We start from the raw sequence: 15,198 nt of genomic DNA on the forward strand, positions 1-15,198 counted from the left end.
TTACCTATAACGCCGCAAAACTAGACAGAGTTCGAATTACCTTGAGAAACTGTTTCCGGAGCTACATTTTATTCACCACCGTGTCGACAGAATTTGCTACCGTAATTTATATTTTCGCTGTCGAATTTTTTTCCTAACCCATGTATCTGGAAATTGTCACTGAATCGTTGAAAGTGTATCAAATATTTGATCGAAACTTGGTAAAAAAGTGGCAAGTATGTATATATACATATAAATGTATTCTTGAATTTTATTTACGACGGATTCTTAAACCTCGTTGTGTTTGTCTACAAATGAGAGAAAAACGCATCGACGACCCGCCGAAATTGGAAATTTTATTTCTCGTCTTTGATCGTGTTTTTCATTAGCTGCTGGCTTGAGAAGCCGCGAGGACCTCGGGGTCTTTAGCCGCGTGAAACGTTAGAGGAAAGAAAATAATTGCTATCTTCCATCCTGCCGGCTATTTTCTAATTCCAAAGTGGCTGGAATGAGTAACGTAATTTCGGTGAAAAATCACTCTCGTATTCCGAAGAGATTTGACACGAAATGCCTAGTCTAATTTTCGAGATACGAAGTCGTGTTGAAAACTTGAAGAACTGACTAGACTAGTCGTTGTAGCTGCTGGGAAGTTGAGCTAGAATTTATCCGCGTGCGACGTGAATGGAATCTCATAAACTGTGATCTATAAATTTCAATCACTCCGCCGCACCCGCGGCGTGCTTTAATCACGCGAATAAATGAACGAATGAATAGAATAAGAGTAAGACAAGAGCGATGAATTCTTAGCGAGTGAGAAAAGTGAGACGACTAGAAAAACAAAAATGGATAAGTAATTTAGCAACTCGATTGCGCTTTGATCGCGTGCAGAAAAGACCCCTTCGATTTTGTATCCAAGCAAGAGTTTGCTCAGTTTCGAAGACTATATGGCGTTATATGTTAAACGTCACAGAGCCACGAACCAAACGCGTGCAGTTTACTTGATACATGCGATTTCTGCTTGGTTGGATTTAGCGAATTTCGTAGGGCATATTACTCGCGAGTAAACTTTCCCCATTTAGGCAAGCGACTCTTGCGCACCGCAGTGAATCTAATCTGCTAAATTTCACACCGCCTATCTCGCTCAGCCAAGCCGTGCACCGACATCCCCTTCTATCTTACGCCAGGTTGGCTCGGGTTGGGTCAGCCTATAACAACTAATACAGTAAAATTTGAGTTGCGAATTACGGACTGTAATCATTCCTAATTCTACCCGATTCGAGGCTCCTCACCCCCCAGCATGTCCTGGGTCAACTTGGATCAAGGTCGTTAATTAATTTGACTTCGATGTACAACTTTACCTGCGGTTATATTTGCACGCTGGGCTAATATCGATACGTTTGCCTTTCAATTCAGCAGACTTTTAGGGGAACTGGTATTAGTTTATAACTTTGTTGAACTGAGACAAAAAATATATATTCCGTAATGAGGTGTTTCTACTTTTTGTCACGTAGATAACGAAGCAAACTATGTTTTTCTACTATGTGTATATTAAGATGTAAATTAATAGAAGAATCTCGATTTATAAGTGAAAGAAAACTCGATGCAATGAAAATATTTCTGATTCATTACGATCGTGGTTCAGATAAACGATTATATGAATTTTGAGTTGGGTTTTTAATTTTGCTATTAAATCTCTGTCGTGTCGCGAGATAATTGAATGATATCGACGATTTGCGTTTCAGTTACGAAATTCATACGCATTGGTATAGCAGACAAGAACGACAATCCGCCGTACTTCGACAAAGCTTTATACGAGGCAGAAGTAGACGAAAATGAAGATATCCAGCACACGGTTCTCACTGTCACCGCCAAAGATCACGATGAGTGTAAGTTAGGAATTGAGAATGATCAAAGAGAAGTGAAGTGGCAGCTGCATGCAGAGATTGGATTCGTTGAATTTTCCAAATATAACGAAAAAAAAGTATTTTTTTTTTTAAATCCGGAAGTAATATTGAAATTTGATTGAACCAAGAAGTGGCTAGCACAATAATTTATTTTATCAGGAAAACCCACATTTACTTAAATTAACAAAACATTCTTTTTGCTATATTTGATAAATTCAACAGTAGTATTTTTTTTTCTTGTTTTGTGGTTACTTATTATCGTTTTCCAAAATCCCCAGCCTCGCGTATTCGATACGAGATCACGAGCGGTAACATAGGCGGTGCCTTTGCTGTAAAAAATATGACGGGGGCAATATACGTTGCCGGGGCGTTGGATTACGAAACGAGAAAGAGGGTAAGTATTAATTATTAAATTGGACTTTGAAACCGCTGTAAAATTTGAGTGTGTACGATATACGCGAACAATGATTTCCCCGAAACAGTACGAGCTGCGTCTGGCTGCGTCGGATAATCTAAAAGAAAATTACACGACGGTTGTCATCCACGTGAAAGACGTGAACGATAATCCGCCAGTCTTTGAACGGCCAACTTACAGAACGCAAATAACGGAAGAGGACGACAGGAATTTGCCGAAGCGCGTTTTGCAGGTGAAAAAAATTGCCTTATAGCGATTTTCACGCCCTGCGTCCGTTTAAACCCCACAAAATGTTCCAGGTGACTGCGACCGACGGGGACAAAGACAGGCCCCAAAATATCGTTTACTTTTTGACCGGTCAAGGCATTGATCCGGACAATCCGGCGAATAGCAAGTTTGACATAAACCGCACGACCGGAGAAATATTCGTGCTAAAGGTGAGTGATGTCTTCGCACGGAAATGTGTGTTTTTAAATTTTAAAACCACTGCGATGCGACGTGCTAAATGCCGTATTTGCAGCCGCTGGACAGAGACCAGCCGAACGGAAGACCGCAATGGCGATTCACGGTGTTCGCCCAGGACGAGGGTGGCGAGGGGCTCGTCGGCTACGCGGACGTGCAGGTCAACCTGAAGGACATAAACGACAACGCGCCGATATTCCCGCAAGGCGTATACTTCGGTAATGTGACGGAAAATGGAACGGCAGGTGAGTAAAGGATGAAGCTGATTCCAAAAACCAATCGCAATCTCATCCACTGACTATTCTTTTTCACCGCGCACACAGGCATGGTCGTCATGACCATGACAGCGGTTGACTACGACGACCCGAGCGAAGGGACGAACGCCAAGCTGCTCTACTCGATCGAGAAAAACGTTATCGAGGAGGAGACCGGCTCTCCGATTTTCGAAATCGAGTCAGACACCGGCGTTATCAAAACCGCGGTCTGCTGTCTGGACAGAGAAAGGACCCCCGATTACTCTATACAAGTCGTGGCGATGGACGGGGGAGGGTTGAAAGGTATGCCCTTGTTTTTTATGTTGTGCTACTTTCGGGAAGGTTTCGAACTCTAAAGAGCCACTCGTCGGCTAATCATTACTCTCCGGTTAGTTTGAACTTACTTTTTATAGTCTTTTTCTCTTAACACACTTTCCCTTTCACCACAGGGACCGGGACCGCGTCGATACGCGTCAAGGACATTAACGATATGCCTCCTCAATTCACGAAGGATGAATGGTTTACCGAAGTCGATGAAACGGACGGTTCAAATTTACCCGAAATGCCCATCTTGACCGTCACCGTTCACGACGAGGACGAAACGAACAAATTCCAATACAAGGTAAGTGGACATTGGAACCCAGGTAGATGTATAAAATTTAGCACAATACATTTACGAATTTATACTTGGGATAGGTACTTGTCTTCTTCGTCATCTTCGTTTGCTTCATCGTTAATTGCTCGCTCATACATTCATCCTATATGTTTTTTCTGTTCAGCACAATGCTTATGATAATTTCGAAATGCTTACCGCACTTTTCGTGACTTACTGAGACATCTTTGATGATAGGTTATCGAGAACAGCGGTTATGGTGCGGACAAATTCACAATGGTAAGAAACAACGATGGTACAGGTTCCCTGAAGATAGTACAGCCATTGGACTACGAAGACTTGCTCCAGAGCAACGGTTTCAGGTTCAGAATTCAAGTGAACGACAAGGTGAGCCTACAGTTGTGAATCCCTTTCATAAATGCTGAAATGTTACCAGCATACTGAAGACGTAAATTTTGTATACCTATTATTTTCGTAGGGTGAGGACAACGACAACGACAAATATCACGTGGCGTATTCGTGGGTAGTGGTGAAATTGAGGGACATAAACGACAACAAGCCACAGTTTGATCGTTCGAACGTTGAGGTATCGGTGGCCGAAAATGCCGAGATTGGCATGAGTTTGGAAACGTTTAAGGCGACGGATCCCGATCAGGGTGGGAAGAGCAAGGTGTACTACACGATCGACCGGAGCTCGGACCGCAAGAGACAATTCTCGATCGACGAAGGCGGAACAGTGTCGATCCAACGAAGCCTGGATCGTGAAGAAACACCGAGGCATCAAGTGAGCAAGTCGTTTCCTTTTTTACAAGGGTCGTAAGAATAGAGTGAAACACCCTGTTCCTTTACCTCTGCATAAATAGGTCAAAATACTCGCCATCGACGACGGCATTCCTCCCAAAACGGCGACCGCAACCCTCACGGTTATAGTCCTCGACATAAACGACAACCCGCCGACGTTCTTGAAAGATTACCGGCCGGTAGTTCCTGAGCATATTCAGCCGAAAAAAGTCGTTGAGATTTTAGCCACCGACGACGACGACAGGTCCAAGAGTAACGGGCCACCGTTCACTTTCAGGATGGACCCCAACGCGGATGACGTTATAAAGGCTTCGTTCAGGGTCGAAAGTGATACCAGTGAGTTTGGAAGATGTTTGTTGGGCGTAGACTCCCTGGAAATTTAATGATAAAGTAGCTCTATTGCTGGTCCACTAATTTCTCGGTTCTTCAATTCAATTCGTTCAATTTGCAGAGGGTGCAAACGGCGACGGAATGGCGGTGGTATCGTCGCTTAGATCGTTCGATCGAGAACAGCAGAAGGAGTACCTGATACCGATCATAATAAGGGATTCCGGAAACCCGCACATGTCGGGTACTTCGACGTTGACCGTGGTGATCGGCGACGTAAACGACAACAAGATGCAGCCTGGAGCCAAGGAGATATTTGTTTACAACTACGCTGTAAGCACGTATTCAAATGGGGTCGTCATTCCTCGTCGTTAGTTTTATCTTCTTTGATTCCGGTGACAATTCTGCTCCTCAATTCGTAGGGCCAATCACCGGATACCGACATAGGCAGGGTGTTCGTTTACGACTTGGACGACTGGGACTTGCCGGACAAGAAATTCTACTGGGAAGGCCTTGAACACCCCCAGTTCAAGCTAAACGACGAGTCTGGGATGATATCAATGAAGTCCGGGACCCACGACGGGAAATACAACCTGAGGTTCAAGGTTTACGACAGGAAACACACCCAGACTGACGTCCCCGCGAATGTAACGGTCACCGTTAAAAGCATACCCCACGAAGCTGTTCTGAATTCCGGCTCAGTCAGGATATCGGGAATAACGGATGAGGATTTCATTCGTATTTGGAACTATAGGGTGAGGGATGATATCCGCATTTCCAATTTTACTTTCGCTTCTTTTCTTCTTTCATTCTCTATTCAGTTGATAGTTTCTTTTTCTCATTTCAACCTTCGCTTTTTCATTCGCAGACGCACGGGCTCTCACGAAGCAAGGCTGATTTATTCCGGGACAAGCTTGCGGATTTATTGAATATCGAGAGAGAGAATGTTGACGTGTTCAGCGTGCAACTGCGCAGAAAACACCCACCTCTAACCGACGTTAGATTCGCTGCTCACGGGTCACCGTACTACAAACCGGTACGATTGAACGGAATGGTTCTGATGCATCGCGAGGAGGTGAGAATTAATTGGCAACAGAGAGCGAGTGAGAGGAAGAACCGATAGTGAAAACGTACAATTTCGCTACTGAAAACTTTTCACTTTTAGATTGAAAAAGACGTTGGTATAAACATAACGATGGTTGGAATCGACGAGTGTTTTTACGAGAACCAAATGTGCGAAGGCAGCTGTACAAACACACTGGACATCAGCAATTTACCGTACATGGTGAACGCGAATCGAACATCCCTGGTTGGTGTCCGAGTCGACGTGATCGCCGAGTGCACCTGCGGTGCTCGTAACTTCAGCAAAAGCGAATCCTGCAGGAATAGTCCATGCTACAATGGTGGACGATGCGTAGAGGGACGTTTTGGATTGTCGTAAGTATCTGTAGTATGATTGATCGGTGCACAGAGCGGGGAGAATCGCCTTCTGATATTCATTTTTGAAATAATTTGACATAATGCAGCTGTCAGTGTCCCGCGGGATATAACGGTCCCAGGTGCCAACAGACCGCTAGGAGCTTTAGGGGAAATGGATGGGCTTGGTATCCGGCTTTGGAAATGTGCGATAACAGCCACATGAGCTTTGAATTTATTACCAGAAAATCCGATGGCCTACTATTGTACAACGGGCCTATTGTGCCTCCCGAAGCCGATGAAGTTATGGTGTCAGGTTAGTAAAATCCGTCCTTTCAGAATCCTGATATGCGCATCATTTCGCTCAGGTATACCTGTACCAGCCTGTTCATTGAGGCATTTTGACAGTCATCGTCAAAGGATACCTCTTCTCTTTACACCGCGATTTATGTATTTTAGATTTTATTTCCGTTGAGTTGGAACGCGGTTATCCAAGATTGCTGATCGATTTTGGCTCTGGAACGTTGGAGCTGAAGGTAAAAACGAAACGCACTCTAGACGACGGAGAGTGGCACAGGCTAGACGTGTTCTGGGATACCGAGGTGAATATATTTACCTCCTTTGCTTGGACAGCAAAAAGTTGTACGCGAAATAAAAATAACTCTTGGACATCTTTGGTCCATGAGAAACGAACCGAAATGAAAATCCGTATGAAATCATAAAAATTTCCAGAACGTAAAACTGATCGTCGACTACTGCAAATCGGCCGAAATATCCGAAAGGGAAGATGGAACGCCGCCAGAGTTCGATGACTCGAGCTGCCAGGCACAGGGAATAGTTCCTCCCTTCAATGAGTACCTGAACGTGAATGCCCCGCTGCAAATTGGCGGGTTATACGTCGAGCAATTCGACCCGGCCCACTACAAGTGGAAATATATGCCAGTCGGAAAAGGCTTTGACGGCTGCATCAAGAACCTCTTCCACAATAGCAAGCTCTATGATCTGGCGCATCCTGGACTCTCTAGAAACAGCGTAGCCGGCTGCCCCCAAACCGACGAAATCTGCAACCACCAGGAGGCCACTTTCAGGTGCTGGGAGCATGGCACCTGCGTCGGAAGCTTCTCGGAAGCTCGATGCCACTGCAATCCCGGATGGACTGGACCCGGCTGCATGGCACCAACCGTTCCGACCACCTTCAAGCCCCAAAGCTACGTCAAGTACGCCCTCTCCTTCGAACCAGACAAGTATTCTACCCAAATGCAGCTCAGATTTAGGACTAGAGAAGTTCACGGTGAGCTGTTTAGGGTCAGTGATCAGCACAACAGGGAATACGGAATCCTTGAGGTGAGTAACGTCTAGAAAAGGAAAGAGCGGCTGGTGCAAAAGTTGGGCCACTTATAGTAGGGGAGGAATTAGTTTAGATCTACTTCGCCGTTTTAATAAATAGGTCTTTACTGTCCAGTAAATAAGTATTTTCATTCTACTGTGGCTGGTGACGATTTTCCCGAGTTTTAACCAATCGCGTCTTTGGTTCCAGGTGAAGGACAGCCGACTGCACTTCAGGTATAACTTGAATAGTCTCAAGACTGAGGAGCGTGACATTTGGCTCACGGCAATCGCGGTTGACGATGGCCAGTGGCACACGGTCAGAGTCTCGAGGTACGGATCTGCCGCAACTCTCGAGCTTGATGGCGGCGAAGGTCGTAGGTTCAACGAAACTTTTTCCTTCGAGGGTCACCAATGGCTCGTTGTCGATAAACAGGAGGGAGTGTATGCCGGTGGTAAGGCTGAGTATACGGGGGTTAGAACCTTCGAGGTCTACGCCGATTATCAGAAAGGTGAGCCCAAGGGAAGGTAGAAGAATTGGTAAAATACTGATAAGAGGTCGACGAAAGGACGGAGTCGCTAACCAATAAATTTACTCATTCTCAGGATGCCTGGACGACATCAGACTGGAAGGAAAGCATCTTCCTCTGCCGCCAGCAATGAACGGAACTCAGTGGGGCCAAGCGACCATGGCCAGGAACCTGGAGAAGCATTGCCCGTCGAATAAGCCATGTGCAAACGTGATCTGCCAGGGTCAGTTGGAGTGTGTGGATTTGTGGAACGAATATGACTGCGCGTGAGTGTCCAAGCCTTCTTACTCATAGTTCACTTCGTCACGAGGAATTAGTTGTTGGGTACTGAAAGGCCGCTTACGCAAATCCAAGAAGATACACACGGTCAAATTTCGAGCCACTTTTAAGTAAGAAAACATTTATTGGAATTGACTTTTATCCCCCATTGACGACAATTCCAGTTGCGGCGAAGGAAAGGTGCCGGGCCCGGACAACACGGGCTGTGTAGACAAAAATGAGTGCATTGACGATCCCTGCCTGCACGGGGGGAAGTGCATCAATCAAGATCCTCATTTGAGGTACAGATGCGTCTGTCCCACTGGTTTCTGGGGTGAAAATTGCGAGCTTGTTCAGGAGGGACAGACCCTTAAACTCAGCATGGGAGCTCTCGCTGCGATTCTAGTTTGCCTCCTCATTATTCTCGGTTAGTTTAACCAGTCTGTGCGACGGTCGTTACTGTTTAACTGGAACGTTTATATCCATCGAAATCCTTCTGCTTTCAGTACTCGTGCTCGTGTTCGTTGTCTACAATCGGAAAAGAGAATCTCACATCAAATATCCCGGGCCTGACGACGACGTACGGGAAAATATAATAAATTATGACGACGAGGGCGGCGGAGAAGACGACATGACGGCCTTCGACATCACGCCCCTACAAATACCAATCGGCGGTCCGTTGCCAGAGATGACGGGAAAATTGCCAACGTGTAAAATAGCTTGTGAGTCTGGTTTAATGGTCTATATTCACCTCTCTGTAAGTCAGTTCGAGTCCAGAATGTCTACAACTAACAATTTAGGGGTAGAATTGTTTTCACATCGGTTTTCTGAATAATCTTCATATATTTAATCGAAACATTCAACTTTTACCAGACCCTCTGGGACCAGAGCCAAACGTAGGGATGTTCATAGAAGATCATAAGAAACGGGCGGACAGTGATCCCAACGCACCGCCCTTCGACGATCTACGAAATTATGCCTACGAAGGTGGCGGAAGTACAGCGGGCTCCCTCTCGTCTTTGGCGTCCGGTAAGAAATCATTTTATTTTTAGAAACCTTTCATTTGTAAGTACACCGGGTTCTTGACTTCGCACTTGTTATCGTTTCTCCGAAGCATTAAATAGCGTTTCGTACGAAATTGCCGCAAAACAAATACGTAGTATCGCAAAGCGTGGATAAATTTAATAAATAGCCTCGGATCTTCCTGAATCGATCAAGCGAAGATGAAGGATCTCACCTTCAATTAAAAGCACTTTTTTCGTTAATCATATTTCCGACCGACTTTCAGGTACGGATGACGAGCAGCACGAATACGAGTACTTGGGTGCCTGGGGTCCAAGATTCGATAAATTAGCCGACATGTACGGGCCGGTGGAAGAGAGCGAGGAGGAGGAGGAGAATTGAGGGACGTCCCGAAGCCAAGAAACCTCTAAATGAATTGGAACGAGGAGATGCGCGGGCGATATAAAAGGGCATAAACACACCCACTTGTCTGGGTATGATGATAAAAATCCAACGATGGGGGGGACGGGGTAAATACCGAGTGAAGCGGAGGGTACGCGGGTAGTCAATGGATCTAAAAACTCTACAAAGACACTATATTACTTATTACGATACACGGTTTGTAATATATAATGATACATTACGTAAATTAACTGCAATTACTATACATAATAGCCCATATATTTACCTGTGTGGATGTGAACACACGCGACGCGAATACATACACAAATATACATACGTACATACATACATACATACGTATACACATGCATAGATAGACACGTACATCCATGCGTAATTACACACCTTTAGTGGATACGGTAAATGTTTTGCCTGTGTTTGTATAATATTGACATCGATATTAACGTTATACCTAATTGATAATATGATGATAATGACGATGGTGACGATGATCTCGTTCAATTTAAGGTGAAGTAAAAAAATAGAAGAGAGAAAGGAGAAAAGATAAACAGGAAAGGGGAAAAATTATATAAATACTATTAGTTTCCAGAAGCGAAACTGAGATTAAAGAAGAAAGAAAAATAACTAATTATTAAAGAAAAAACAATTAAAAACCATACAAGTGTTGTATAAACAAAGAGTGCAGGGAGCCTACGGCATATATTGTATGTGTTATATGGTGCGTACAATATAATATGTATGTAGAAAAATTTAACCGTCGCGATTAATTAACAGTTATTATTCTACACATACTTATACAGACATACATACATACATACGTACATTCATACATGCGTACATACATACACTACACACATTTATATTATTCTGAAAACAGGAATATATATATAATTATAAATCATCTATATAATTCATCCTCCTCAGCTCCAGCAATCGCGATTTCTACTAATATGATTCATAAGAAATATTATCACGTTATTGCGAATAAAATCACAGGTTTAATATATAAACGTATATATTACTATTATATACATATACATATATGCATATATATATATGTATATATGTTAATTACTATCATCCTTATTAGGACGTTTCTATACAAGGAAAGGCGGGATAAATTTAGATAAGTAGCTAATTGTACCGATACGATTCATGCAATAATTTTAATTCACAATATAAAAACAAACAAACAAAAAAAAAGAAACGAAAATCGTATATGATATATGTATATATATAATACATACCTATATATCCGACATACATACGTGACATTTTAGTTGTTATTAATTATGAATTGAATATTCATTTTATTTATTTTTCGAGTCTAATTTATACTGATCAACGTATACTCATATAACATATATTAATAACTAACTGAAATACAGAGAGAAATGTCACGTCATCTGCCTGCGTGTTTTTTCCTCTACTTTTCCTTGGAAACGCTCATATATATTTTATATCTGTTCTTCTACGTTTCGAAAGTTTGTATAACCGTCATAATTTTGATCACGCAAAGCTCAAGGAACGCTGGCACGCGTGGCGTATCTCTCCGGTCGTTGCCTATTACCAAAATTATAGGCATACGTCTTCGATTTGCCATACTAGATATTACTATATAATAATATACATATATACATATATGAGTATATATATAAATTTATAGAGAAAAGAAAAAAAAAAAAAACGTGAACGAAAAAAAAAAATAAAAAAAAAATAAGAAAAAGTAAAAGCGCATGAGAGACGGGAGTTCTATATATATATATATACAATATATTATTATGTAAGAAAGTCTGAAAGAGTCGTTAGCAAGTACATGTTTAATTATATAATTAATTTAACACTAAATTCAAACGAGAATGTTGATGAGTAAGCATATGTTAAACATTATTATTTCGTTAGGTATTTATATCGATTATTAATTTATTTCTTTATTTCAGTCCCTTTTTTCTTTTTTTTTTTTCTTTTTTTCATTCCTTACATTATAGATTTATACAGATACGTATGTGAAGAGAAAGGGTTATTACATGTAATTGTGATTTCTGATTTATTTATCATTCTCACTTTACATGCGAATAGCTCACCGTATCATTTTTCTAATATTTGTCCATTTCACGTACGAAAACTGACAAAAAAGAAAAAAATTAGAAGGATACCAAAAACCAAACTAATTTTTCTTACCAACAAAAAAAAATATGTTTCTCTGCGATATGTGTGTGTATTCATTGTAGAATCTTATTTTAGGATGTTTAAACGTGTAAGCTTGTATACATTTCCATAACTAAAATTGACTGATTTGTAAATTCTTGACCGAATAATAGTCAATTTAATACTTAGGAATCAGTGACAAGTATCCGTATAAGAATTTAAATGCACGTACTATTACTTATTATACCTTACATTATATAAACAAGAAGACAAAATACTGAAATTACTATACAATTATCAATTCTTATTGATATTATTGATTATTATTATTATTATTATTATTATTATTATTATTATTATTATTGATGATGATTTGTGATATTAAAATTTTTTCTAATTTCATTTTTCTCATATTTATGCGATTGTTTCACCTTCGTTTTAAACACCGATGCTTTATTAGAATTTCACTGAAAACTTCTCTTCCAAATTCTTTTAAATCTTATCTTTGCTTTTGTTTATTGTTTTGTTGCTAATTTTCTCTTATATATTCTCCTTCGTCACTACGTGTATGTATAATTAGGAGTAAACAGTGTGCAGCAGACGCAGTATTCTAGAGACTGGAAATTAGGAAATGAAGAGTTATTATATGTATGTTAATTAAATTTCATTTAATTATTGCAATAAGTACGTATATATACATATAAATTACATACGTATGTAGCTCGCTCGTTCGCGCGTGCATGTGCAGTGTGTGTGTGTACAGTGGCAATGATCGATAAACCGGAACGTTAATCGTTGTTCAAATGTAGATTATAACCAATACCGAATCGTTATAAGTAAACACCTACTCTAATATACACTAATTATCCGCTGATTTTATTTCAGGTCGTCGCTCGGCTCGAAAGTAAATCCTTACGCAGAATATTACGTCCACCTTGTGGAGAAAATTTCATTACATGATATATGTATGAAAAGGTATTAACCTTTTGTCATTCTTTGCATAAAAATTGCAGAAGATAAACCTCTGTAAATATTTTTATCAATTTGCCGAACGCTTCCAAAGAATTTTACAGACATTTCTCGAGAACTTCTGGAAAGTTTGCAAGAAAATTTTTTTCACACACTCATGGAATTATTCAATTTTCCAAATTATTTCTCCAGAAATTCCGACGTATGAGTAAAAAAGCAACAAATGAGACGGATTTTGCATACATTTTTCAAATCGATTCATTCAACAAAATTATAATATTGTATACGTCATTTACACATATATTCGCTGCATTGTAAATTGGCATTGTAAATATTATGTATGCGGCTATGCTATAAAACTTTCTTTTTATTTTATACCCGTACACATATACATATACAAGTACTGATACGATTAATAAATTTCACCATTTTTCATTGATCGCGCTCCCGCACTTATCCAAATATTGTATACTCCACAATTGCGTTGATTCTTGAAGCCTTTTTCGACTTTTATACCCGCTCCAATAATTAACCTTTCCTACACCTGCAGCTTCTGAAAAATAAATTTCTAATAATAATATTCGCTCAATGTTGTTATAAATATTATACAATTTATTACACAAGTATTTAAAAATACGTGACGCATATAAAAAAAGAGTGGGGGTCGAAACTTGGAAGGGTCAATATTTCGACTGGCCGATATATCGAAATTTCAAACATGCGAAAATAAAATAACGAAAAATGAATTGCTCGAAATCTTGATTTCGGAAAATGTCACTGATACAATGACTACTTTCAAAAATCAAGATTTCGAACAATTTATCTGTCGTTATTTCATTTTCGCATGTTTGAAATTTCCATATACCGGCCATTCGAAGTACCGACTATTCGAAGTTTTGACGCCCACTCTAAAAAAAAAAAATACATTTGTTATATTATACTGAACGGCAAAGACTGATATTGAAAACGCGTTTATCTCGCGATTATGATATTATTACGGTAATACCTACATACATACCCTCGACTACGTGCGAAGTTATTGATCATTTGTCAAATAATTTCACACCGTTTAATATTATACTTATACAATCAAGACATATCCGAGTCTAATCAGACTCGTTTCCTATATTCTCCCTATATACATTTCTTATGATTCACAATTCGTTTTATAACGTACACTTTTCTTGTAACAATATACCGACGGAAAAATAGGCGATTAATATTATTAACTGCCTCACAAAAATAAAAATCGAAAAATTAATAAAATATACAAAATAAAAAACAAGATTTGATAAAAATTCATCACGATTAGACGTTGTAAAAAAATCCGCGGGTTTTGCAGCCGTGTACATAACAAAAGGATGCAATTGATCATACATGATGCACTAATTACCATCCAATCACGTTAAATGCTTTCGTACGGCCTAGTCAAATTATTCATATTTTTTTTCTCTTCATTACTATTATTTTTGGTCTTGTCTCTCATTAGAGGATTCAGTATACACGAGCCGAGCGCGATACTTATACGATATGAATAATAATAGTAGTAATAATCATAATGACGTGAGAAATTTGTTATGGTTTAATCGTCGTGACCCCTGCATAATTATCCTAATCATTATAACATATAAGCTGCCACTGAACACATCTCATTGGTAACACTACTTATACCTACATATGTATATATATATATATATATATATATATATATATATATATATATATATATATATATATATATATTGGTATATATACACCCGTATATATATAAAATATATACATAATAATATAGTATATTTATTATGATTATTATGATTATGATTATTAATTATCATTACCACAATCGTCTATACCATTTGTACTTTAAATTTCAGTTAAAACAAAATGAATGCCTTTTTTTTTAATAAAATGGAAAATAAAAGGAACTATACCTGGTTCGTCCGAGTGATTAAATTTTCATTCACACACCGAAATTAATCTCCATAATTATTACAAACGTTCGTCATCTCCATTACTAAAAAAGTGATAGCTTAAAGTGACAACAATTGTTAACAGAAGCTGAAAATATTTTTTTTTCAACCCCGTGAAACACTTAATTTGTATAGGGTACAAACTTTTCAAAAACGAAGGTAATGATCAGAGCCAATTGTACTCAAATTTAGAGAAAAAATTTAGCAATAAGTGAAAATTGTTAACGTAAACGGTATATAATTGTAGTTATAAGATATGAAAGATATTAAATTTTTTGGGATGATGATAATTTATGCGTGATTTATCGACTGTGTAAAATATGAAATAATTGCGAGTGAAATTTCTCGTGATTACGTGCGTAATTATTATTCCCGCTATAATGTGCTTCCAACAATTTCAT

At 39.5% G+C, this 15,198-nt stretch overlaps 1 protein-coding gene across 7 annotated transcripts in view; it reads left to right on the forward strand.

Annotated features, from left to right (window-relative positions):
• The window catches only part of LOC107226223 (neural-cadherin), a 54,868-nt gene extending 43,937 nt beyond the window's left edge, over window positions 1–10,931 (forward strand). For all 7 annotated transcript variants that reach the window (XM_046730275.1, XM_046730276.1, XM_046730279.1 and 4 more), the window contains 23 exons: window positions 1,722–1,865; window positions 2,162–2,277; window positions 2,366–2,530; window positions 2,598–2,735; window positions 2,819–3,005; window positions 3,084–3,317; window positions 3,464–3,636; window positions 3,865–4,014; window positions 4,106–4,411; window positions 4,491–4,764; window positions 4,880–5,088; window positions 5,178–5,510; window positions 5,624–5,830; window positions 5,921–6,192; window positions 6,282–6,487; window positions 6,631–6,773; window positions 6,904–7,515; window positions 7,709–8,009; window positions 8,104–8,293; window positions 8,471–8,712; window positions 8,792–9,007; window positions 9,159–9,314; window positions 9,574–10,931. In XM_046730275.1, coding sequence (XP_046586231.1) covers window positions 1,722–1,865; window positions 2,162–2,277; window positions 2,366–2,530; window positions 2,598–2,735; window positions 2,819–3,005; window positions 3,084–3,317; window positions 3,464–3,636; window positions 3,865–4,014; window positions 4,106–4,411; window positions 4,491–4,764; window positions 4,880–5,088; window positions 5,178–5,510; window positions 5,624–5,830; window positions 5,921–6,192; window positions 6,282–6,487; window positions 6,631–6,773; window positions 6,904–7,515; window positions 7,709–8,009; window positions 8,104–8,293; window positions 8,471–8,712; window positions 8,792–9,007; window positions 9,159–9,314; window positions 9,574–9,689 — 5,090 coding nt within the window. In that variant the 3' untranslated portion in view covers window positions 9,690–10,931. The remainder of the gene's footprint in view (window positions 1–1,721; window positions 1,866–2,161; window positions 2,278–2,365; window positions 2,531–2,597; window positions 2,736–2,818; window positions 3,006–3,083; window positions 3,318–3,463; window positions 3,637–3,864; window positions 4,015–4,105; window positions 4,412–4,490; window positions 4,765–4,879; window positions 5,089–5,177; window positions 5,511–5,623; window positions 5,831–5,920; window positions 6,193–6,281; window positions 6,488–6,630; window positions 6,774–6,903; window positions 7,516–7,708; window positions 8,010–8,103; window positions 8,294–8,470; window positions 8,713–8,791; window positions 9,008–9,158; window positions 9,315–9,573) is intronic.
• Window positions 10,932–15,198: the final 4,267 nt, after the last annotated feature.

This window comes from Neodiprion lecontei, chromosome 2 (genome assembly GCF_021901455.1).
Source record: "Neodiprion lecontei isolate iyNeoLeco1 chromosome 2, iyNeoLeco1.1, whole genome shotgun sequence".
NCBI classification, from domain to species: Eukaryota; Metazoa; Arthropoda; class Insecta; order Hymenoptera; family Diprionidae; genus Neodiprion; species Neodiprion lecontei.